Raw genomic sequence first — 27,242 nt, forward strand, 5'->3', positions numbered from 1 at the left:
AACTGGATTTAGTGATCATGTGAAGCTGGTAACAGCTTCGGCGATTTTTTTACATGGGATCTTTATGATGTTACATCGTCATTTCTTTCCCATTCAGGTCCCTACAATATTGGATACTCTACATAAGAGAATTTTCCTGATTGACACATCAAGTATGGATAGGGACAGGGACAAGATGGTGGAGAGGATATTACACCTCACCCTAGAGATCCTCTTCCGGATTACTGGAGAGGTGAGAGATTCTGATGACGTCACATTACATCATTCTTATCTATAGGAATAACAGATGGAGAGAACTGGAGAGGTGAGGACTCTGGAAATGTCTGTAGTGAGATTTATTAATGTGTTTCTCCATAACCAGGATTACACAGTAGTGAAGAAGACCTCTAGTGAGCGCTGTCAGGCCCCTGTGTCTGAGGGATGGGGAAGACCCCTGAGCCCAATCACGGGGCCTCCACCTCACCTCCTGATACATGAGGACATCAATGACCAGAAGATCCTAGAACTCACCTACAAGATGATTGAGCTGCTGACTGGAGAGGTGACACTGCTGGGAATGCTGGGACATTATACAGTAACGCTATGAAGGGATCGGGGGATGACGGTATCATTGTATGTGTCAGGTTCCTATAAGGTGTCAGGATGTCACAGTCTATTTCTCCATGGAGGAGTGGGAGTATTTAGAAGGACACAAAGATCTGTACAAGGGCGTCATGATGGAGGTTCCCCAGCCCCTCACATCACCAGGTAATAGACAGGACTAAATACACACGGCCTATATTTATCCGTATGTAATGAATGAATTCATTCCCTGTATGTGTTTCCTCCAGTTCTATCCAGTGAGAAGACAACACCAGAGAGATGTCCCCGTCCTCTTCTTCCACAGGACTGTAAACAAGAAGATCCCGATGTTCATCAGGATGATCAGGTAGATGGAGAGAAGGTGTCATGAAATCTCCCTATGATGTGTAGACGGCTGTGAAGGTCTTGTATTTCTTTTTTTTTATCCCCCAGTATTATACACTGAATGACAAATTTATTAGCTATACTTTCACACTCGCATCTGAAACCTATTACACACATGACCTTGTAGTGCAGCATTGTTAGAAATAGTGATCAGTTTTTAGAATATGAATATTGAACAATCTGAATGAGTTTGAACAGTAGGTGGTGCTAGATTAGCTAGGATCAGTATTTAAAATATTGCCACCTTCTTGGGGTTTTTACATTTAATGATGTCAAGCGTATACTGAGAATAGTGTGATCATGGAAAAATATCCTGTGATATTGGATTCTGTGGTTAGAAACATCTCATCATTTAAGCATCTGCACCTGAATACAAAGCTGGTGTTCATCTAATGCATGTTAACACAACATACAGCTTGTGGGCCAAATAACGTCCTGCAGACTGTATAGAGGCAGTATAAGGGGAATATTATGTGGAGGTGCAGTGTGAGGGGGCATTACGGAGAGGGGAAGTGTGAGGGGGACATAATGGAGAGAGGCAACATGTGGGGACATTACAGAGAGGGATAATGAGGGAGGGATATTTTGTGTAGATAGTACAGAGTGGGTCAATTATTCAGGAGAACATAATTGGAGATGTTTTCATTAATGCGGCAGTATAATGATATATTTATTTTAAGGATACTATGTCGGGATGTGATGTTGAAGGCTAGAAAAGAGAGAAGTCAAGACGAGCTCTTTAAAGGGAATCTCATTTTGTCATGGCATCTGTGCTTTGACAAAAGAGTTGGAGGTAAAAGAGATGGGAGTGACTACAATCAGAGAATATGTCACCTATTAGGTACCTGTATGTAAATGTTTGTGTGATACTGACGAAATCTCATCAGTTCTGTGGTTCCTATATGGTGAGAAGTCTGTTGATGAATAGTAAGAACAACACCTAGGATCTCCTTACCATTTTTAAAGGGAACCTGTCATGTAAAAAAAATGCTATTAATCTGCAGACAATGGAGTTATTCTACTGGTTAATAACATTTGGAACCTGCCCCACACCTGCACATCAAATACTGCTGCTGTGATGAAATTATCTTTAGTCCTCCTGGGAGTGTTTGGGTTTCAGTCATTGGGCTGGCGCCGGCAAGGGTTCAGTCACCTCTGTGTTTTGAGAACGTCTGCTGTAATCACTTGCCAACTGAAACCTGAACTCTGCCATGAGGTATAACGTTAGTTTCCTCACTGCAGCGGAATTCGATGTGCAGGTGCCAGGCAGGTTCCAAACGCAATTAACGTGGAGACTAACCTCATATCTGTACGTTAATAGTGGTTTTTATGTGACTGGTTCTGTTTAAGGACATACTGGTAGATGCAGGTTCACATCATATAAGTATGTATGGGGCTGACCTGAAACTATTAAGCTTGGTCATGTATTCCTGTACTGATTGTGGTTTTGGCATTGCATTCATGTGCTGATGGTGGTTTTGGGGCTGCATTTATGTACTGATAGTGGTTCTGGCGCTGCAATCATGTACTGACTGTGTTTCTAGGGCATACTGACATTGATTCCAGAGCTGCATTCATGTACTGATAGTTGTTCTGGCTTTGCAATTATGTACTTGATAGTGGTTCTGGCACAGTATCCATATACTGATATTGGTTCTCGTGCTGCACTCATGTACAGACGGTTCTGATCATGTAGCAATTTATAACATACTTCATGTTAAACTCAAATAATCCTCAAAATGTATTTTTTGGAGCAGAAACTCAACCAAATCTGTCTCATAATCTCAAAACTCAGTGTAAGTTTCAGTGTGTTCACACTGATTTGTTTTGAGGTAGAAACTCCAAATCCTACACAATACTCAACACTTGGTCCTGATGATGTATCAATATACTGATGATGGTTCTGATGGTGTATCCTTGTAAGTACGCTTTACATTATTTTGTCTTAGTCCTATAGACCATCTCTTGGACGAGGTAAAATGGGATGTTCAATGCCTGTCAGCTCCTCTAGTCTAATTTTCGGTAAATGTAAGAAGCTTTCATGTCCCCATGGGCCTGTAATCCTGCAGAACTATTTCATCACCTGGAATTTTTGATGTGATAAATTGCTGAACTCCTAAATGCCAAAGTAAATCCAACGCGCTACTAGATGGTGTCTGTAATAATGTGGCCATTCAGTGTATGGTTTATAGTTGGTGGCGATGACAAAATAAAGCTGATCATAGACATTAGATGTTGTCCGGATCTTCTCACAATTTTCTGGTTACGGAGACTGCTGGTTACAATTAGGAGGCGACAGGTTGGATTATACAGGAGACCTGCAGCTCTGTGATATCTACTGCTGTCAGTTTTGATTGTCATGTTCATTTATGATCTTTTCTGTTCTTCTGAATCATTTCACATGACTTCTCCATCTGTCTATTCTATGACTTTTACAATATTTCTTTCAGGGTGAAGTTCTGACCCATATTAATACTACAGAGAAATATGTAAGGGGTGATGAGCGGTGTAAAGAGGAGATTCCTACAGATAACCGCACAGGTGAGTAGTGACCACTAAATGCAGAGAAGTCACAGAGTCCTTGGCTTCAATATTCGTAATAACTTTTACATGTTGGAATTTTTGTGTGTTCACATGTGCACACCAGTCTTAATGAAGGAGTGAGGTGAGGTAAGAGGCGCCAAATTCATTAAGAGGCAAATGGCAATTAATTTCATTAATTTGCACTTCTTATCTTTGGTGTGTACCTCACCAAAAATGGTACTTAATTCAAGGACTAGAGTTGCATTTCTATGATATATGATTATAGACAGAAATCTCTAACAAATCCACAGAACATTCTCCTGTAGGTTATTGATACTCATCTAAGATTATAAAATGTGGGGAGAGGGGGGCCCTCCTTGATGTTTGTCCTAAAGAAAGATGCATGAAATAGAATATTATCCCGTATCAATTTCTTCTGCTTCTTACTTAGAAGCTCCATTTCTCGAGTCTTAAATCGGTCAGCTATATTGTTAGACAAGGCAAATATCTCTTTATGAGATTTATATGGTTCGAGTTTTTGTAATACTTCCATAATAGATTTGTCAGTCTTAAGGACATTTTCCTGTATTTTCTAGATAATGACAAGAAACTTGTCTAGAGAAGTTATAAAACATATGATTCCATTCCCAAAGGCTAGAGAGGTCTCCAAAACCCCCCACTTGACTTTTAGAGACTATTAAGCCTCTAGGTATACGTTAATATTTCACATATCGATTTAATGAAACAATCTACCATAGTTACAAAAGAAAAGGTTTTGGAACCGTGTTAGCCAGTTAAAAAATAATTGATTGTTCTCAGTGAGAGAAACAAAATTATAATGTTGTGATACCTTTTAGTGGCTAACTAAAATAAAATAAAATGATGTTACAAAGAAAGCTTTCGAGACATCTCAGGTCCCTTCATCAGGCATGGTATGACAAAATATCTGAAGAAACACATATATACATAATCAGAGCAGGGGGATGGCATACTAAAAAGACATTTAAATAAACACTGAGCTTAGAGAGTGAATCCTTAATTAGCTTTGATTAGTGGTGTGAAAGTTTTAATGTCCCAATATCCATGTAGGATCAGAGGTCTGCTGCCCTCACAGTCTCTGGAACATACCTCTCAGATTTTGTAGTGGTTCATAAATCCTCCTGACAGGTTGAGTCCTGTGTCCACAGAGTTAAACATTTTAATGAATTTGTATTCTCAGACCCTGCGATGGCTCTGTGATCTGAAGTTGCCTTTTAATATGACAACTTTCATATGGTTTATGTTATGTCTTGAAGCACAGAAATGTTTGGTCACAGGTAAATAGTTTTTTTTGTCTGTAATTGTGTGGCGGTGAGATCTCATCCTTGCTCTCAGTCTTTGTCCTGTTTCTCCAATATAGAGGCCCCCAATAGGACATATAGTGCACAGGTTTAAGTACACCATGTTGGAAGAAGAACATGTGAATGTCCCAAGAATCTTATAGTCCTTCTGTGTGTTAGGGATCTGTATCCGGTCTCTGGTCTCTACATGAGAGCAGGTTTTGCAGCTCTTTACATTTCAAGGATATGTTCCTCTTGGTGTGTCTGAGGGCATTGAGCTTCGTATCATGATTCTCCTTAAATTAGGAGGTTGCCTGTAGCACAGCAATAGAGGATCTTTGAATATTGTTTTTACCCGGTTATCCTTGTGTAGAATGTGGTGAAGTTTCTTGGCCGTTCTTCTTAGTACCTCAAGCTGTGGGTTGTAGGTCACCACCAGAGGTACTCGACTATTTTCCTCTTTTTGTTTCTATTGAAGCAGTTCACTTCTAGGGGTCTTTGTTGCTCTAATGATCTGATCATCTATGGAGGTGGGATGGTAGCCTTGGTTTAGAAATGTCTTTTTACCTTGGCTGCAATGCGAATAGGACGAGTGATGGACCAGTAAACTGGTTTGGGAATGGGATAGCCGTCGGAGACCTGTGATGTGTGTGTTTTGTTTTATTTGTGTTACTAGTAGTTCCTCCAGCACATCAGGGTGAACGGGATGGTTGCTATACTGCAGTTGGAGGGTATTCTAAGTGTGTACTAAATGGGATGTAGTATCGGGGAGGAGTGTTGCTGCCGGGGAATGGGGCGGGAGGGGGAGTTAAAGGGGTAATAGATATGATAAACTTAATTTGGATGCCGATATGTTATTCTGTTGTATGTATTCTGTTTTAATAAAAAAGTATCTGATTTAAAAAAAGAAATGTCTTTTTAAGATGGGTTAAGTGTTCATCCCTGTCTGCAGGGCTGGAACAGATACGATTATATCTGAGGGCCTGGCTGTAGACAATGGACTTTTTAATGTGTTTGGGATGGAAACTGTCCCATCTGAGGTATTTGGGACGGTCAATAGGTTTCCGATACACTGATGTCTGGATTGAACCAGTTTGAATTTTTATGGTTGTATCCAGGAAGTTGATTTCTGTTTTGAGTGTTCCAATGTCAAGTTTATGGTTGGATGAAATGCATTGAATTTTTCATGGAATTTTAGAAGCTCTTGTTTAGATTCGGTCCAGATTATTAACATGTCATCAATGAAACGGAAATAGGTCAATGGTTTGAGGTTGCAGGATACTAAAAAGTCATTTTCCCGTTTAGCCATGAAAAGGTTGGCATACTGTGGTGCCATTTTGCTTCCCATAGCAGTTCCTGTGCATTGTAAGTATAGATCCACGCCAAAAGAGAAAAAGTGTGTGAGGATGAATTTGGTGAGTCTTAATACAGATACAAAAGGGATCCCATTAGCTACAAAAAACATTTGGCAGGCGGTTAGTCCATCTTCATGTGGGATGTTAGAGTATAAGGATTGCACATCCATGGTGGCTAAGATGGTACTCTCGAATAGGGGTCCTATTGTAGATAGCTTTCTTAAAAGGTCAGTGGTGTCCTGTATATACCGTATTTTTTGGACTATAAGATGCACTTTTTTCCCCCCAAATGTTGGGGAAAGTGGGGGGTGCAACTTATAGTCTGAATGTAGGGGTGCGGGGAATGAGGGTGCTGAGGTGGAGTGGGTAATCGGCGGCACGAGCAGGCTGTAGCAGCCTGCCGTGACCACATGGACCCACTCGTTTAATATGCACGCCCATCATCTCTCAGCGCTGAAGCCAGCGCTGACAGGTGGGCGGGGTGATGGGCGGGGAATGCGCGCATATTAAACAGCTGGCCCGCGTGATTATCCCTGGCAACTACACCCTGGAGTGATCATGTGCGGCTGTATTCACTGCCCCTCGCGCATCATTATCAGCGCGGGGTGCAGTGAATCAGTATAACTCAGCGGCCACGATCCCTGCAGCACCGCGATGTCCTCCTGACTGTGCCGGCAGCGGCTGTGTGGAGACTAGCGGTGCTCACAGTGATGACGTCATCGCTGTGCGCACGTGTCCACACGCAGCCGCCGCCGGCACAGACAAGAGGACATTGGGATGCTGCAAGGATCGTGGCCGGCTCCACACTCCAGCGCTGCTGCTGACACAGATGGGAGGAGGAGTGATGCTGCAGGGAGTGAGGTAAGGTGAGTATGAACGTTTATTTTTTTTTTATGTGCCCCAGGATGCGGGCCGTATACCAGGATGGGGGTATATAGCAGGATGGAGGTGTATAGCAGGATGGGGGTATATGAGCAGGATGAGGGCATATAGCAGGATGGGGGTATATATTATGAGCAGGATGGGGGTATATGAGCAGGATGGGGGTAGGATGAGGGTATATGAGCAGGATGGGGGTATATGAGCAGGATGGGGGTATATTATGAGCAGGATAGGGGTATATGAGCAGGATGGGGGTATATGAGCAGGATGGGGGTATTTAGCAGGATGGGAGTATATGAGCAGGATGGGGGTATATAAGCAGGATGGGGGTATATAGCAGGATGGAGGTATATAGCAGGATGGGGCCATATGCCAGGATGGGTTATATAGCAGGATGGGGCCATATGCCAGTATCTAGCAGGATGCAGCCATATGCAAGGATGGGGTATATAGCAGGATACGGCCATGTGCCAGTATATAGCAAGATGCAGCCATATGCCAGGATGATGGTATATAGCAGGATGTGGGCTATACCAGGATGAGGGATATATACTGTATATACAAGGCAGGAGGATCATTACCAGGCTGGGGTACCTTAGTAGAGAATTTGGGGACATTACCCCCATAACAGTGTCAGCAGCAGATCCTCGCCCCATAACATTGTGTCATGACCACATTTTTTGCTTAAAATTTTATTTTCCTATTTTCCTTCTCTAAAACCAGGGTGCGTCTTATGGTCCGGTGCGTCTTATAGTACGAAAAATACGGTAGCTGGCTGTGTTCCTTACCAGTGTCTTAACGACATTTTCTACCCACGCAGAGAGTTTTTCAGTGAACGTTCCCACCCCTTAGATGATTGGCCTCCCTGCGTTACCTAGTTTATGAATCTTGGGTAGCATATAGAAAACTCCCATCCTTGGATTCTCGGGTATTAGGTCCAGAAGGTTTGTGAAATCTGTACCCAGAGATCTGATGACTCTTTTCAACTCCCTCATATATTTTGGGGTTGGATCATCATCCAGTCTGGTGTAGTACTGTATATCCATCAGTTGTCTGTTTGCTTCTGTAATGTAGTCCGTTGTATTCAGGAGAACTATGGTGCCCCCTTTATCTGCTGGCTTAATAGTGATCTCCTTGTTTTGCTTCAGGCTGTGAATTGCCCTTCTATCCTGCCCACTGATATTAGATGTTTCACCTGCTTTTATGTCCAATATTGTTGACTGTACCGAATATCTAAATGAGTCAATATACTGGTCCAAAATGGTGTTGCGGCCAGGTGGAGGTGTCCAGTCAGAGGTTTTCTTGTTCTTTATTTTGATTTGTGTTTGGCTGTTTAGAAGCTTCAAGTCTTCTTTAGCATCAATGAATTCCTTCATTCTCAGTCTCCTGAAGTATGTTCCATATCACTACAAAGCTCTGTTTTGTCTAGAGGTTTTGTAGGACCAAATGTGAGACTTCTGGAAAGCACTGTGAGTTCTAGATGAGTGGATTTGTGGGATGACAAATTAATAACACAGCTGACTGTACCTGTGTCCCTCTGGCAGTTTTGCTCCATGCTGCTGTGTTTAGGAGGAACTTGGCTGGTGCTTGAGAAGAATCATGCTTTCAGCCGAAGTCTGTGGAGTTTTTTCTTGTTGGCTATTAGGTATGACTGCAGTGTTGTATAAAAATTCCGCATCTTCTGCTGTATGTTTCCAGTTACTGTACTCCTTAAAGTTTGTATTTCCATTTGGAATTTTTCTTGATGCTGTAGAAAACATGAATAAGGTGATTCCATAGTCTCTCTGAGGTTCTGTAGCAAAGGTGTTGTGAATAATGAGTATTGTAGGTGTTCCGAATAGGATTCCTTAAGCTTAGTCCTTTGGGTATTATATATTCTTTCTTGCATCTATTTAAAAAGAAGATGTCACTGTCCAGTTGTGCCGAGTTCTTCAGAAGATCTTTTAGTTCCATAGTTGTGCGGTACATTCTGGTATCCTTCATTTTTAGTTACAAGATAAAAGCTTTTGGTACCGTGTTAGCCAGTTGAAAAATGATTTATGACCACTACAAAAGCTGAGAGATCTGCTCCAGAGACTGCGAGGGCAGCAGACCTCTGATCCTACATGGATATTGGGACAATAAAACTCACACCACTAATCAAAGCTAATTAAGGATTCACTCTCTAAGGGGTACTTCTCACATAGCGAGATCGCTGCTGAGTCACGGTTTTTGTGACGCACTAGTGACCTCATTAGAGATCTCACTGTGTGTGACACTGTGCAGCGATCTGGCCCCTGCTGTGAAATCGCTGCTCGTTACACACAGTGCTGGTTCATTTTTTGGACGTTGCTCCCCCGCTGTGAAGCACACATCGCTGTGTTTGATAGCGAGAAAGCAACGATCTGAATGTGCAGGGAGCCGGCTTCTGACAGCTGCGGACGCTGGTAACCAAGGTACACATTGGGTAACCAAGCAAAATGCTTTGCTTGGTTACCCGATATTTACCTTGGTTACTAGCGTCCGCCGCTCTCAGGCTGCCAGTGCCGGCTCCCTGCACACGTAGCCAGAGTACACATCGGGTAAATAAGCAAAGCGGTTTGCTTATTAACCCGATGTGTATTCTGGCTATGAGTGCAGGGAGCCAGCGCTAAGCGGTGTGCGCTGGTAACCAAGGTAAATATCGGGTAACCAAGCTTGGTTACCCGATATTTACCTTAGTTACCAAGCGTAGCATCACTTCCACGCGTCGCTGGTGGCTGGGGGCTGGTCATTGGTCGCTGGTGAGATCTGCCTGATTGACAGCTCACCAGCAACCATGTAGCGATGCACCAGCGATCCTGACCAGGTCAGATCACTGGTGGGATCGCTGGAGCGTCGCTAAAGTGTGACGGTACCCTAAGCTCAGTGTTTGTTTATTTACCATATTTTTCGGACCATAAGACGCACCCTGGTTTTAGAGAAGGAAAATAGGAAAATAAAGCTTTAAGCAAAAAATGTGGTCATGACACACTGTTATGGGACAAGGATCTGCTGCTGACACTATTATGGGGGTAATGTCCCCAAATTCTCTACTAAGGTACCCCATTCTGGTAATAATCCTCCTGCCTTGTGGAAATATATGTATGTCCCTCATCCTGGTATAGCCCCATCTTGCTATATACTGCATCCTGGTATGTGCTCCCATCCTGCTATATACGCCATCATCCTGCTCATATACCCCCATCATCCTGCTCATATACCCCCATCATCCTGCTCATATACCCCCATCATCCTGATCATATACCCCATCATCCTGCTCATATACCCCATTATCCTGCTATATACGCGATCATCCTGCTCATATACCCCCATCATCCTGCTCATATACCCCCATCATCCTGCTCATATACCCCCATCATCCTGCTATATACGCCATCATCCTGCTATATACGTCATCATCCTGCTATATACGCCATCATCCTGCTCATATACTCCCATCATCCTGCTCATATACCCCATTATCCTGCTCATATACCCCCATCATCCTGCTCATATACCCCCATCATCCTGCTCATATACCCCCATTATCCTGCTCATGTACCCCATCATCCTGCTCATATACCCCCATCCTGCGGCACACAAAAAAAATTAAACGTTTACACTCACCTTTCTTCGTTCCATGCAGCTTCGCTCCTCCTCCTGTCTGTGCCGGCAGCGCTGTGTTGAGCCGGCCATGTTCCCTGCAGCATCACGATGTCCTCCAGTCTGCCGGCTCGGCTGTGCAGACACACGTGCGCACAGCGATGACGTCATCGCTGTGAGCCCCGCTAGTTTCCATACAGACGGGGCCGGCAGACTGGAGGACATCGCGATGCTGCAGGGGAACGGTGAGTACATTGATTCACTGTACCCCGCGCTGATGATGATGCGCGGGGGGCAGTGAATACAGCCGCACATGATCACTCCAGGCTGTAGTTGCCAGGGGTGATCACGGCCGGTTGTTAATTATGCGCGCGTCCCCGCCCATCATCCCGCCCACCTGTCAGTGCCGGCTTCAGCGCTGAGAGATGGGCGGGAGGATGGGCGTGCATATGTAATAAGCGGGCCCACATGGTCACGGCAGGTGCTGCTACAGCCTGCTCGTGCCACCGATGACCCGCTCCACCGCAGCACCCTCATTCCCCGCAGCCATGCCCTACATTCAGACTATTAGACGCACCCCCCACTTTCCCCCAACATTTGGGGGGAAAAAAAGTGCGTCTTATGGTCCGAAAAATACGGTAAATGTCCTTTTATTATGCCATCCCTCTGCTCTGTTTGTGTATATATGTGTTTCTTCAGATATTTTATCATACCATGCCTGATGAAGGGACCTGAGATGTCTTGAAAACTTGCTTTGTAACATCATTTTTTTTTACAGTCATATGAAAAAGTTTGGGCACCCCTATTAATGTTAACCTTTTTTCTTTATAACAATTTGGGTTTTTGCAACAGCTATTTCAGTTTCATATATCTAATAACTGCTGGACTCAGTAATATTTCTGGATTTAAATGAGGCTTATTGTACTAACAGAAAATGTGCAATCCGCATTTAAACAAAATTTGACCGGGGCAAAAGTATGGGCACCTCAACATAAAAGTGACATTAACCCTTTCACGACCGGCCGATTTTTCGCTTTCCGTTTTTTTTTTTCGCCATTCTTTTTCTGAGAGACGTAACTTTTTTATTTTTCAGTCAATATGGTCATGTGAGGGCTCATTTTTTGCGGAACGAGCTGTACTTTTAAATGAAACCATCAGTTTTACCATATTATGTACTAGAAAATGGCAAAAAAATTCCAAATGCTGAAAAATTGCAAAAAAAGTGCGATAGCACTATGGTTTTTGAGATATTTTATTCACTGTGTTCACTATATGGTAAAACTGATGTGTGGGTGTGATGCCTCAGGTCAGTGCGAGTTCGTAGACACCAAACATGTATAGGTTTACTTTTATATAAGGGGTTAAAAAAAAATCGGAAGTTTGTCCGAAAAAAGTGGCGCACATTTTACGCCATATTCCGTGACCCGTAGCGTTCTCATTTTTCGGGATCTTAGGCTCAATGACGGCTTATTTTTTGCGTCTCGAGCTGACGTTTTTAACGGTACCATTTTTGCGCAGATGCTACGTTTTGATCGCCTCTTATTGCATTTTGCGCAAAAGTTGTGGCGACAAAAAAACGTCGTTTTGGCGTTTGGAATTTTTTTGCCGCTACGCCGTTTACTGATCAGATTAATTGATTTTATATTTTGATAGATCGGGCGTTTCTGAACGCGGCGATACCAAATGTGTGTATATTTTTTATTTTTTTAACCCTTTAATTTTTAATGGGGCGAATGGGGGGTGATTTGAACTTTTAGGTTTTTTTGTTTTTTTTTAATTTTTTAAAACTTATTTTTTTACTTTTTTTTTTTATTTTACTAGTCCCCCTAGGGGGCTATTGCGATCAGCATTCCGATCGCTCTGCAGTATCTGCTGATCACAGCTGGAAGGCTGTAAACAGCAGATACGCTGTCTTTCTCTTTTGCTGTGCTCCGGGCACAGCGAAAGTGAAACCAATTCATGTGTAGTACAGGAGTCATCACATGACCCTGTACTACCATGGCAACTATCGGGAGTCACGTGATCGCGTCACGTGACTTCCGGTTTCGGCGGTAAGTAAAACTTTACCGCGATTGCGCTTATAATGGCGCTGTCATGTATTGACAGCGCCATTATAAGGGGTTAATCGGCACGAGCAGATAACGATTCTGCTCGTGCCTAGCAGGCACACATCTCAGCTGTGAAAATCAGCTGAGATGTGTGCCGATCGCGGCATGCTGCCGCCGGAGGACCGCGGGCAGTAAGATTATGTCATTTAGGACGTAATTTTACGGCCCGCGGTCGTTAAGGGGTTAATATTTTGTAGATCCTCCTTTTGCAAAAATAACAGCCTCTAGTCGCTTCCTGTAGCTTTTAATGAGTTCCTGGATCCTGGATGAAGGTATATTTGACCATTCCTGTTTACAAAACAATTCCAGTTCAGTTAAGTTTGATGGTCGCCGAGCATGGACAGCACGCTTCAAATCATCCCACAGATGTTCAATGATATTCAGGTCTGGGGACTGGGATGGCCATTCCAGAACATTGTAATTGTTCCTCTGCATGAATGCCTGAGTAGATTTGGAGCGGTGTTTTGGATCATTGTCTTGCTGAAATATCCATCCCCTGCGTAACTGATTCTTGCACATTATTGTCAAGAATCTGCTGATACTGAGTTGAATCCATGCGACCCTCAGCTTTAACAAGATTCCCGGTGCCGGCATTGGCCACACAGCCCCAAAGCATGATGGAACCTCCACCAAATTTTACTGTGGGTAGCAAGTGCTTTTCTTGGAATGCCGTGTTTGCCTCCATGCATAACGCCTTTTTGTATGCCAAACAACTCAATCTTTGTTTCATCAGTCCACAGGACCTTCTTTCAAAATGTCACTTGCTTGTACAAATGTGCTTTTGCATACCTCAGGCGACTCTGTTTGTGGCGCTCTTGCAGAAACGGCTTCTTTCGCATCACTCTCCCATACAGCTTCTCCTTGTGCAAAGTGTGCTGTATTGTTGACCGATGCACATTGACACCATCTGCAGCAAGATGATGCTGCAGGTCTTTGCAGGTGGTCTGTGGATTGTCCTTGACTGTTCTCACCTTCCTTCTTCTCTGCCTTTCTGATATTTTTCTTGGCCTGCCACTTCTGGGCTTAACAAGAACTGTACCTGTGTTCTTCCATTTCCTTACTATGTTCCTCACAGTGGAAACTGACAGTTTAAATCTCTGAGACATCTTTTTGTATCCTTCCCCTGAACAACTATGTTGAATAATCTTTGTTTTCAGATCATTTGAGAGTTATTTTGAGGAGCCCATGATGCCACTCTTCATAGGAGATTCAAGTAGGAGAACAACTTGCAAGTGGCCACCTTAAATACCTTTTCTCATGATTGGATACACCTGCCTATGAAGTTCAAAGCTCAATGAGGTTACAAAACCAAATTAGTGGTTTGTAAGTCAGTAAAAATTAGTTAGGAGTGTTCAAATCAAGAAATTGATAAGGGTGCCCATACTTTTGCACCAGACAAATTTTGTTTAAATGCATATTGCACATTTTCTGTTAGTACAATAAACCTCATTTCAATCCAGAAATATCACTGAGTCCATCAGTTATTAGATATATGAAACTGAAATAGCTGTTGCAAAAACCCAAATTGTTATAAAGAAAAAAGGTTAACATTAATAGGGGTGCCCAAACTTTTTCATATGACTGTATTTTAGTTAGCCATTAAAAGGTATCGCAAGATTATAATTTTGTTTCTCTCACTGAGAACAATCAATCAATCTCCCATAGGTCGCAAGTTTCACTATAAAGTAATTTTTTAAGATCCTTTAATAGATTTCTGCCTTGCATTAAATCTTTAGCTGTTAATTATGTGGTGAGAAGTCACATTCCAAAGAGCAATTTCTAATGGCCTGAATGCAAAATAAGTATTGAACACGTCACCAATTTTCTAAGTAAATATAATTTTAAAGGTGCTATTGATATGAAATTTTCACCAGATGTCAGTAACAACCCATGAAGTACATAAAGACAAAGATATCAAACTAAGCTGCCCATAAATTAAGTAATGTGCAATAATAAGACATGACAGGGAAAAAGTATTGAACACGCTTACTGAAATTAAGTTATTACGTCATACATACAAAAGCCTTTGTTAGTCATGACAGCTTCAAGAAGCCTCCTGTATGGAGAAACTAGTTGCGTGCATTGCTCAGGTATGATTTTGGCCAATTTTTCCACACAAACAGTCTTCAAATCCTGAAGATTCTGTTGGCTCCTTCCATAAACTCTCTAGTTCCTTCCATAAATATTCTATTGGATTCAGGTCAGGTGATTGGCTGGTCAATTCTAGTAGCTTTATTTTCTTTCTCTGAAAACAATTGAGTTTCCTAGGCTGTGTGTTTGGAAAAAATGCAATGTTGGGTCAACAAAAAACATAATTCTAGCATTTTGATTTTTTTCTGGTGTATTGATTTTATTTTTGATAGATCGGGCATTTCAAAACATGGGATACCAAATATGTGGTTTTTTATTGTTTTATTTTCAATAGGGCAAAATGGGGGTAATTTGAACTTTTAGGGGTAAATTTCATATTTTTTAAAACTTTTTTTTACATTTTCTATTGATTTTACTAGTCCCCTTAGGGGATTTCATCCTTGCACTCGCTGATTGCTTCTGCTGATCAGAGCAGTGCTTCAGCATCCTTCTCAGGAGCATAAATGCTGATCTCCTGTCAGAGCCAGTGCTCTGCAGGCATTCACAGGAAGTGAGTCATAACAATGACAGGGGTCATCAGCTGACTCCGCTCTGTCATAACAACTCCACCTGAGCCTGTTAGAGCACACTTTCAGATTTTGACATTACAATCTAAGGGGCTAACAGGCAAGGATGGATCTGCAATCCACCCTTCCTTGTTAGATGCACAAGTCTGCTGATCAGATCAACAAGCACAAATTCACAAGCCTGCATTAAATGCGCAAGCCTGCATTAAATGGCTATACATGACCAAAGATCTACATATACATCATTGTTCGTGAAGGGTTTAAAGTCTGTTCTTTACAATATGTTTGTGAAAGTATGTCACGACACAAACAAAGGAGATTTCTGAGGAACTCAGAAAAAGATTTGCTAAAGCTCATCAGGCTGAAAAAGTTTACAAATCTATTTCTGAAGCATTTAAACTCCTCCAATCCTCAGTCAGAGATAGTATACAGAAAAAAAGCAGGGCTGTTAAGTTCGGTTTGCCGAGCCGTACCGAAGACACGCTACATTCGTCAATCCTTTTCGACCCTCATTGAATTCAATGGGAGGCCAAACCTAAGGCAGAGAAAACCACCTTTGGGTGGTCGAAAAGGTTCCAAAACAGCAATAATTTGTTTTACAGTGCAACCCCATTGTTTTGGCATAGCCATTAGCTTCCTAGACTATTGACATACGAAATATTGAGGCAGATGAGAGACAGGTGTAGGGCTGGTGCTCCTATACCACTGCCAGTACAGACAAAACACAACTTGGAGACCCATCTTGGAGTCGTGAGATTTAAAAATCTTTCAGGCAGACAGGAAGACAGTGGCATTAATTGTCCCCCCCCATTTCCCTATAATGTCTTTGCACAGCGACTGTTCCTTCTGCAGCAGCGCATCCAGACCGGAATAGTGTCCTAGAAAATTTCTGTACAATCAGGTTGTGGACGTGAGCCAAGGAAGGCACATGTTTGATGACACCCAGTAGTAGTGCCGCCACAAGGTTTGCACCATTTTCGTACATGGCCTTCCCTGGCTTCAGGATTAGTGGGGACAGCCATTGATCAAACTCGGCCTGGATAGACGTCCACAGGTCTTCAGCTGTGTGACTTCATTCTCAAAATTAATATCAGCACTGCCTAAGTGTGTTTACTTACACACAGGTTTTGGTGTGGCATCTCAATTTAAAAAATCAAGAGGTGCATGAGTGACAGGATTAGGCATTTTGCCCCCACATCCCTGGCACTACAGGCAATAGACAATTTAGAAACCCTATTTGGACTCTCCACATTTAAAAAAATTAGGGTCCGGCAACAGGAAAAGTGATAAGAATTGGCACAAACTACAAATAGTACAACACTGCAACATGGATGTGTGGGACCAGCCCTGTAACAAAGCCTGAACCACCATTTCTACCTTCAACAGAGACAGCAAGATGACAGACATGCGTAGGCCTCTTGCTCCCAGAACCTTGGCAAAGTCACTGGACATCCACAATTTGTTCATCTTTATGAACGTTAGGCGGTCTACACCTTTAGGGAACAGCAAGATGCATTCATCTGTCAATACATTGCCAGCAGCACTGAAGACATGTTCTGACAGGATGCTGGGTTAGGCTAAAAGGTCCAAGGTGTGACTGGCGAGCTCAGGCCACTTTTTCATTTTTGAAGACCAAAATGCAAAAGCATTCAAACCTGCTCCACTCCTGCACCATCCTCTCCAGTCATTCACTATGTGTCAGACTTCTACTCTGGTCTGCTGGTGCATGTGATGGTATAAAAAATGTGTGCCAAACCTCAGAGAAATTACTTCTGCCACTTGAACTGCTGCTGCTAATATTTCTGCATTGGTAATGCGACGTTCCTGTGGTTGAAATTGTACAACTGCTATATACGCTGTGTGACTCATTGCTGTCTTGTGACAAACTACTTTTAAGATGGACTATAAGCTTGTTTTGATACTCCAGCATCCGTGTGTCCCTATCCAGCAGGGGAAGCATCTTGCTAAATTTCTCTTGTGCCATGGATATAACAGAGTGACAACCCAGTAATCAGCACTATTTATAATACTAACAATACGGACATCATTTTGCAGATAGTGGAGCAAGAAGGCGCCCATGTGCTGGACGCTTCCATGAGGTCCAAGTCCATGCTCTGTTCATGGCAGGGTAACGCTCAAGCTTGCTTTCTCCATCACCCCCCACCAACCACAGACAAAAGAGACAGGATTAATATCTTCTTCATCCCTTGAATTTTCTGCGCCCTTCACCTCTTCCTCTTCCATTTGGTGCTCGGCTCCTGCACCTTCACTAGCAGTTTGTCTGTTACCATGAACTCGCCTCGATTAATGCACTCCACCCTCCTCTGACACCCGCCTGATCGATGACTGTCTGGACCTTACAGGAAATGGTATCCCTTCCTCATCCTCCTCTGCTTCCTCCTTTTCCTGTGGGACCCCCACCTCCTCCCACACACTATTCAAAATGTGCTCCAATATGTACATGAGCAGAATAGTGATGCTAATGACTGCATGATCAGTGCTAATCATCTTTGTAGCCATTTCAAAACTGTGTAGGAGGGAGCAGAGGTCCTTCATCTATGCCCACTCTGGAATCGTGAATTACCCCATATCTGGACTGCGCTGTCACAGGCTCTGCCTCAAGTTATAGTGCACCAGGGCTTGCTGCTGCCACAGTTGCTGCAACTTATGCAGAGTGGAATTCTGCCATGTGAGCACATTGCATATAAACCTGTTAACCGGTAAGCCGAAAGACCTTTGTAGCATTGCAAGTTGACTAACCGTGGGGTGCGAACAGCGGAAGTGAGCACAGAGCAACCGTTATAGTGGGCTATACATTTCTATAGATAGTGGACTAGAAATTTCTCTACAACCAGGTTGAGAACATGAGCCATGCAAGGCACATCTGATATTGCCCAGGCGTAGGGCCGCCAACAGGTTTTCTACCGTTATCGTACACGACCTTTACCTGGCTCCAGGTTCAGTGTAGACAGACATTTATTAAACTCGGCCTGGATAGCAGTCCACAACTCTGTAGCTGTGTAACTTGCTTCGCCAATGCATATTAATTCCAACACTGCCTGATTACGTTGAGCCCTGGTTGAGCTGTACGGGGGTGCGGTGGATTCATTCTGCACTCTTGAAATGCCTGTTACATTAAGGGAGAGGTTGAGGGTGCAGGTGGAGGCCCTAGAGTAGGTGGAGGAAGCAGAAGCAGTGGAAGAAGTGATAGATCAAGAAGTTTGTACAATAAACAATAGGTATTTCAAGACTTGGGAAACAGCCCTTTCCCTGCTTGCCCCCACAGCCACCAGAGTAACCCAGTGCCTAGTCAGTGAGATGTAATGCCCTGGCTATGCTTGCTGGTCCAGGTGTCAGTTGTGAAATGCACCCTGGGAGACACAGAGTTTTTCAAGGAAAAAGTAATGTTGTCTGTGACATGATGGTGTAGCGCAGGCACAACTTTATTAGAGAAGTAATGGTGACTGGGCAATTTGTACTGGGGGACTGCAACAGCCTTCAGGTTTCGGAAACAGTCTGCATCCACCAAGCGGAAAGTCAGCACTTCCGTGGCCAACAGTTTAGATATGGTGAAGTTCATGCTCTTTGTTTTGGAATGTGTGGGAAAAAATTACCTTTTACGAGACCAAAACCAAAAAGCTGAGGAAAAAAAAATGCGCCGCACACCTCTGGCTTCTCCCAAGTCCCCACTCCATCCACTCATTCAATACATCCCCTATTCATCATACAGCACCACCATCCTATCCAAAAGCATAACATGTTATTAGAAAAGCATTTTTGTAAAACCAGATCAGTTATCAAACAAAACGTACCATTGCTGACTTTTGGAGAAAGTGCTAGTGTTACCGAGTCCGAGCCGAACAGGCTAAGCCGTATACTAAATTTGAAATTGGCGAACCTTTATCGAACAGGTTCGCTCATCTCTACTGTTAGGCTCATCTGGTGAGGTGGATTGTCCACGTACACAGTCCTTGTGGGCACACAAAGCACGGGCATTGGTGAATTAGGCAGATGAGGCACGCATGACATGGCAGAGATCCTGGATACCATGGGTAGACAGGTGAACGAAAACAGGCAGCAGAGGTCCTGGATACTGCAAGCAGACAGGAGACCGGGAGCTGGTAGCAGAGTTCCTGGAGTTCGCAGGGGACAGGAGATTGGGAACAGGCAGCATAGGTCTTGGAGACTGTGTGACGCCCCTAGACTATCAGGTCGTCACAGGGTACTGCCCAAGCTGCCCTTCCGTGCAGTATTCCACTTCCCTCTTGATTCTGGGTCCCTAACTATATGGTGTTGCCTCCAACAACAAATCAAATCCTAGATACACCCTGCACCACACCCACCAGACACACCAGTGGACGGCTTGAGTGGAATAGAGAAGCCCACCTGGGGGGTCAGGGAGGGAGGTGAGGAGTGTAGTCAGTCTGTGAGTGGAGCGAGGTTGGGAAGTAGCCCTCGAGCTGTGAGTAGCTCGGAGGAAGTCGGGATTGGTGACTCCTGAAGTACTGTCTAGGTTGCAGATGGTGGTCTGGGCCTAGAGGAGTCAGACTCCTGGTCGCAGGGGATTGTGGCGAGGTGCTCGGACCTGTCGAGGAGGACAGCTGGCAGCCTAGCACTATCACCGGTCTGGGACAGAAGGCACGATGGGGTAGAAGGACCCTAGGTCGGGGAGTAGCTTCAGGCAGCCCGACAATTCACCTGAGAAGAACGGAGCCTTTATGATCTGTTTCCACCCGCTCCAGAATCGGGGCATTAGCGCAACGAGGGGGAAAGGACTTTCCAATCCAAAACGATCCAGAAAATCCCAGGCGTGAGCCCAGAGAGCAAGCTCCCATACTTAGCCATAGTAGGGAGCGGGGCCCGGCTTGTTCCATGCTACCGTACCCACAAGTTGAAGTCAAACTAAGTGCCAGGAGGCAGGTCATGGATCACCAGGGAGCACCATTGGAGACGGGACCCGGACGAGCTCCCCTCAGCGGCAGCGGCACCCAGAGACTTGGTTTACCCGGTTGTCAGTGTCTGCTTATGAACGAGAGCGACCCCTGCACCCCACGGCACTTCCCCCTCACCGAGTCCCGGGACATCCACCTACCCGTGGAGGGTTACAACACCTTGCTGCCCCCACTCCATCACCCCGGGTACTCCCAGCGGCAGCAGCGGTACTCCCCAATTTACCGTACACCACGGGTGGCGTCACGAACTGTACATCAACTCCCCTGTAAATACCCCCCCTTTCATTTGAGTGGCCGCACGACCACCGGGTCCGGAGACCCTCGAGCCACAGCGAACCCAGATCCGAGCAGCTCGGCTGCTTCCACAGGGGCGGCACAACTGCAGGTGAACAAGAGAACAGAGCACAGAGGTGTCTGTCTTGGTATGCCTTATATATGCCCAGGCAGAAAATCACATGGGATTACACTCAGCAATCTGCAAACCAGACATGGAGCACACAGTGTACAGAAGCATTACAGCACACCCTATTAGAGCAGTGTTTCTATTGCATGGCAAACCATATAAAAGAATACAAAGGACTTATTCTCCTTTTTTTGTATTCACTGTTTAGTTGCATTAAAAAAAACATACAAAACCTTACACTTTCTCCAAAGTGATGGCTTATTATTATTATTATTATTATTATTATTTATTTATAGAGCACCATTGATTCCATGGTGCTGTACATGAGAAGGGGGTTACATACAGAACACATATACAAGTTACAAATAGACAGAGCAGTAGAGAGGGAAGAGGGCCCTGCCCTTGCAGGCTTACATTCTAAAGGATTTTGGGGAGGAGACAGTAGGTGGGGTGGGGGTGGGGCGGCAGCTCCGCAAGGTGGTGGGGCGGCAGCTCCGCACGGTGGTGGGGCAGTGGGGTCATTGAAGGTTATAGGCATTTCTGAACAGGTGAGTTTTCAGGTTCCGTTTGAAGTTTGCAAGTGTAGTAGATAGTCTGACGTGTTGAGGCAGTGAGTTCCAGGAGACTGGGGATGCTCGGGAGAAGTCTTGGAGGCGGTTGCATGAGGAGCAAATGAGAGAGGAGGAGAGAAGGAGATCTTGGGAGGACCGGAGATTACGTTTTGGAGTGTAGCGAGAGATTAGTTCAGAGATATACAGAGGAGACAGATTATGGATGGCTTTGTAAGTCAGTGTTAGTAGTTTGAATTGGATACGATGGAAGATTGGGAGCCAGTGAAGAGACTTGCAGAGAGGAGAAGCGGGGTGGTATTGAGGCGAGAGGTGGATCAGTCGGGCATCAGAATTAAGGATGGACTGGAGAGGGGCGAGCGTGTTAGCAGGGAGACCACAGAGGAGGATGTTGCAGTAGTCGAGGCGGGAGATTATGAGAGCATGCACTAGCATTTTTGTAGATTGAGAATTGAGGAAGGGACGGATTCTGGAAATATTTTTGAGTTGAAGATGGCAGGAGGTGGTGAGGGATTGAATGTGTGGTCTGAAGGACAAGGCAGAGTCAAAGGTCACTCCGAGGCACCGAACTATGGGTGCTGGGGAGAGCGTGATGTTATTTATTGTAATAGTTAGATCAGTTAGAGCGTGTAGGTGAGATGGAGGAAAGATGATCAGTTCAGTTTTGGCCACATTGAGCTTTAGGAAGCGAGAGGAGAAGAAGGAAGATATAGCAGATAGGCACTCTGGGATTCTGGACAGCAGAGAAGTGACATCTGGACCAGAGAGGTAGATCTGAGTGTCAACAACATATAGGTGGTACTGGAAGCCGTGGGACTTTGAGTTGTCCCAGGCCAAATGTATAGATGGAAAAAAGTAAGGGTCCCAGGACAGAGCCTTGAGGGACACCAACAGAGAGAGGACGGGATGAAGAGGTTGTGTGGGAGTGGGAGACACTAAAACTGCGGTTGGAGAGGTATGAAGAGATCCAAGAGAGGGCGAGGTCTCTGACACCAAGGAAAGAGAGGATCTGTAGTAGGAGGGAGTGGTCAACAGTGTCAAAAGCTGAGGATAGGTCTAGAAGTAGGAGTATAGAGAAGTGCTTGTTGGCTTTGGCAGTAAGTAAGTCATTTGTGATTTTAGTCAGGGCAGTTTCAGTGGAATGATGTGGACGGAAGCCGGACTGTAGATTGTCAAAGTGAGAGTTAGAGGAGAGGTGGGAGGAAATTTCAGCAAGGACATACTGTTCCAGGAGTTTTGAGGCGAATGGGAGTAGTGATATGGGGCGATAGCTGGCAGCAGAGGTTGGGTCAAGGGAAGGTTTCTTTAGGATGGGTGTGACTGTTGCATGTTTAAAGGCAGAAGGGAAGGTACCAGTTGTTAAAGATAGGTTGAAGAGATGGGTTAAGGCTGGAATAAGGATAGTGGTGAGGTTGGGGAGGAGGTGGGATGGGATGGGATCAAGTGCGCAGGTGGTGAGGTGCGCTTTTGAGAGAAGATGTGCAAGCTCTCCTTCGGTGATAGTGGAGAGGAAGTTAATGGGGGAGGAGCAGTGGTCTGTTATATGAAGGGGTTGTGGTGGTTGAGCAGAAAAGACTTGTCTGGTTTGGTCGATATTTTCTTTGAAATATGTGGCAAATTCTTCTGCGGAAATGAGGGAGGTTGGAGGGGGCAGTGGTGGGCGAAGGAGGGAGTTGAAAGTATTGAATAACTGTTTGGGGTTGTGTGTTAAAGAGGATATGAGGTTTCTGAAGTATTCCTGTTTAGCGGAGGTGAGGGTCAAGCGAAATGTGTGAATTGCATTTTTGAATGTGGTGAAGTCTTCCTGGGAGTGCTTTTTCTTCCAGCGCCGCTCTGCAGCCCTAGACACTTGCCGTCGTTTTTTAGTGAGGTTGTTGTGCCAAGGTTGTCTATTGATTTGTCTCACTCTGCCATGCACAAAAGGAGCAACTGAATCAATAGCTGATGTGAGAGTGGCATTGTAGAAAGTGGGGGCACTGTTTGTGTCGTGGACTGAAGATATGGAGGACAGTGGTAGGATAGAGTCAGAAAGGGTGTGTATGTTGACATGTGCGAGGTTTCTGCGAGGGTGTGATACGTGCTGGACAGGGGGGGCAGGTGAGGAGGACAGGGCTGAAAAGGTCAGCAGATGGTGGTCAGATAAGGGGAGAGGGGAGGTTGTGAGGTTAGATAGAGAGCAGAGACGGGTGAAGATAAGGTCTAATGTGTGTCCATCTTTATGGGTGGCAGAGGTGGACCACTGAGTTAGACCAAAAGATGAAGCGAGGGAGAGGAGTTTGGAGGCCTCTGACTGGCGGGTGTCAGTGGGGATGTTGAAGTCACCCATGATGATAGTGGGAATGTCAGCAGAGAGAAAGTGTAGAAGCCAGGCAGAGAACTGGTCGATAAAGGAAGTGGTAGGGCCTGGGGGTCTGTATATGATGGCCGCTTGGAGGTTGGAAGGAGAATAGATGCGGACAGAGTGCACTTCAAAGGAAGGCAGGACAAGGGAGGGTAGAGGTGGGATTGGATTAAAGCTGAAGTTGTTAGAAAGAAGGAGGCCCACTCCTCCACCTTGTCTATTGCCAGGGCGAGGAGTGTGGGTGAAGTGGAGGCCGCTGTAGCACAGCGCAGTAGGGGAGGCAGTGTTGGATGGTGTCAGCCATGTTTCAGTGATGCCCAGAAAGGATAGGTTGCTAGAGGTAAAGAGGTCGTGAATGATGTGCAGTTTGTTACAGACCGAACGGGCATTCCACAGCGCTCCAGAGAGTGTGGGCGGCGGAGTGGGTGAGAGGGGAATGGGTTTTATATTGGAGAGGTTGCGGTAGATACTAGTAGGTGGGGAGCGATAGGGGGGTGATAAAGAGGAGTGTCCCATCTGGGGGGGTCCAGGATTGGGAGATATGTCACCAGCAGTGAGGAGAAGTAGAGAAAGGGAGAGCAGGTGGGAGGAGAGTGGACGGCATGGTCTGCGTGATATTAGGAGAGATCTGAGATTTAGGAGCTGGTCAACAGATGAGGACAGATGAGAAGGCAGGAGGGAAGGGGAGATGAATATTTGTTTGGCGAGTGCTGGCGTTTGGGGATAGCGAAGGAGAGTGAGGAGGAGTGGAGCAAAGACTGTGAGGGCATAGGTGAACATGGTGAGTTTAAGGTTTACATATGGGAATATGAAAAAGTGTAGGGGAAAAAATGCAAGCGACAGACACACCGTTAAGGAGGTAACGCTCACCTTCTGGTCACTTCTGGGACATTTCTGGAATATTTCTGATTGCCCACTTAGAAAATCCCACTCATGAAATCACACAGACCATGGTCATAACAGACCTGTGCCAACAAATTTATACATCTCTAGAGGCCTAGAAAATGACTCAGGTGTGAGCAGAAGGGAGGGGGATAGAGGAAGAGAGCTCTGAGAAACTTATGTGTATATGATCAATATGCGACTGAACTGTGCTGTGCTCCATTCTAGAGTACTCGTACCTGCCAGAGAGGGAATGTAGTTAGCTGGAAAAATCTAATGAAATTAATTACGGGCCTCTTTTTGAGTTTTCTCTGAACATGTAACTTGTAACGATTGGTGATGGGTACAGTGAAACATCAACCTACAGGGAAGGAGGCTATAATAGAGGAGTGAAATTGTGAAAGATGATTATCTATCAATCCCTCTTTTGTGGTTTACTGTATTAGTGTGTTAATAATTTAATTTTATTACTATTTGTATGGAAATGTTTAAAGTATACAATATTAATATAATTAATATAATTCCAATGCAGTATTATTGAAAAATAATAAATTAAGTTTTATTCTTGATAGATGACTATATGAGGACCTCAGAAGGACATCAGATATTCTCAGATTTTGCAAAATATACGTGTGAAGAACATGTCATTATACCAGTTACACCTCATGCCAAGATCCTTTCCTTTGCTTCCACAAAGACAGATATGCAAAACAGAAGTCACAGAAGGGCTGTTGAACAAGAAATAGTTTACATAGGGGAAAAACCATTTTTATGTTCAGATTGTGGGAAATTTTTTAAGAATAAATACAAACTTAATATACATCAAAGAATTCATACAGGGGAGAAGCCATTTTTGAGTTCAAAATCTGGTAAGTGTTTTGCCAACAAACCCCATCTTGCTAAGCCCCAGAGAAGTCATGAAGAAAACAAAGCGTTTTCCTGCTCTGAATGTGGAAAATGTTTTCAACAAAAATCATCTCTAAGGATGCATCAGAGAATTCATACAGGAGAGAAGTTATTTCCTTGTTCAGAATGTGGGAAACTATTTAGTGTAAAATCCAAACTTGCAGCACATCAGATAATTCACACTGGGGAGAAGCCGTTTTTATGTTCAGAATGTGGAAAATGTTTTAATAGGAAAGAAAGTCTTGTAAGACATCAGATAACTCACACAGGGGAGAAACCATTTAAATGTTCAGAATGTGGGAAATGTTTTTTTACAAAAGGTGAAATTGTTAATCATCAGAGGACTCACACAGGGAAGAAGCCATTTTCATGTTCAGAATGTGGGAAATGTTTTTATAGGAAATGTGACATTGTTAAACATCAGAGAACTCACACTGGGGAGAAGCCATTTTCATGTTCAGTATGTGGCAAATGCTTTAATCAGAAAGAAAAATGTGTTATTCATCAGAGAATACACTCAGGGGAGAAACCATTTTCATGTGCAGAATGTTGTAAATGTTTTACAACAAAAAGTGAACTTGTTCAACATCAGAGAATTCACACAGGGGAGAAGCCATTTTTTTGTCCAGAATGTGGCAAATGTTTTTCCATTAAATCACATCTTGTTCAACATCAGAGAATTCACACAGGTGAGAAGCCATTTCCTTGTTCAGAATGTGGGAAATGTTTTACTATTAAATCCCATCTTGTTCAACATCAGAGAATTCACACAGGGGAGAAGCCATTTTCATGTTCAGAATGTGGGAAATGTTTTTCTAGGAAATGTGGCATTGTTAAACATCAGAGAACTCACACAGGGGAGAAGCCATTTTCATGTTCAGAATGTGGCAAATGTTTTAATCAGAAAGAAAAATGTATTATTCATCAGAGAATACACACAGGGGAGAAACCATTTTCATGTTCAGAATGTTGGAAATGTTTTACAACAAAAAGTGAACTTGTTCAACATCAGAGAATTCACACAGGGGAGAAGCCATTTTCTTGTCCAGAATGTGGGAAATGTTTTAATCAGAAAGGAAAACTTGTTAGTCATCGGAGAATTCACACAGGGGAGAAGCCGTTTTCGTGTTCAGAATGTGGGAAATGTTTTAATCAGAAAGCAAAACTTGTTAGACATCATGGGACACACACAGGAAAATAGCCATTTTCACAACATAAAAAAATGGAATTAATAGTAAATTAATGTGGCTACAAAAGAAAGGGAAAACAGTTTAGGGCACCAAATGAATAATAAAAGATGTATACAATTACTAATGACCATTAGTTATTGAGAATGAGTGAGTATTCAAATAATGCACCTCTATGTGAACAATGTATATAATACAGCTTGCATTTGTATAACTGCAGCTTAAAAGGAATGTCAGTGACCCTTTATTGTGCAGTGTTGTGCGTTACACTCATTGGGTGTCTTGGCGGCGTCAGACTCTGTTCAAACTGCAGAGTCTGATAAACAGCCTGGGATCACTTAGGCCGATTTCACACATCCGGCTTTTTGCCGGTTTGACGGATTCGGTGCACGCCAGTATAGTATATACAGTACAATGGCAGCGCCGCAACTTCTGGGTCACATGCTCCAATCACATGACAGCATGTGACCGGCACTTGTCGCACTGCCATTGTACTGTATACACTGTACTGGCATGTGCCAAATCCGGCAAACCGGATGTGTAAAACTAGCCTTAGTTGCACAGTCTGTATTGGGTGCCGACTGGTTCT

General features: G+C 44.1%; 1 protein-coding gene across 1 annotated transcript in view; it reads left to right on the forward strand.

The window, feature by feature from the left end:
- The first annotated feature begins 357 nt into the window (after positions 1-357).
- LOC142312863 (uncharacterized) overlaps positions 358-27,242 on the forward strand; it is a 402,852-nt gene continuing 375,967 nt past the window's right edge. Inside the window, exons 1-5 of the mRNA XM_075351849.1 lie at positions 358-541; positions 624-747; positions 831-928; positions 3,417-3,507; positions 25,133-26,611. Of these exons, the coding sequence (XP_075207964.1) occupies positions 518-541; positions 624-747; positions 831-928; positions 3,417-3,507; positions 25,133-26,611 (1,816 nt within the window). The 5' untranslated portion in view covers positions 358-517. The remainder of the gene's footprint in view (positions 542-623; positions 748-830; positions 929-3,416; positions 3,508-25,132; positions 26,612-27,242) is intronic.

This window comes from Anomaloglossus baeobatrachus, chromosome 5, assembly GCF_048569485.1.
Source record: "Anomaloglossus baeobatrachus isolate aAnoBae1 chromosome 5, aAnoBae1.hap1, whole genome shotgun sequence".
Lineage (NCBI taxonomy): Eukaryota > Metazoa > Chordata > Amphibia > Anura > Aromobatidae > Anomaloglossus > Anomaloglossus baeobatrachus.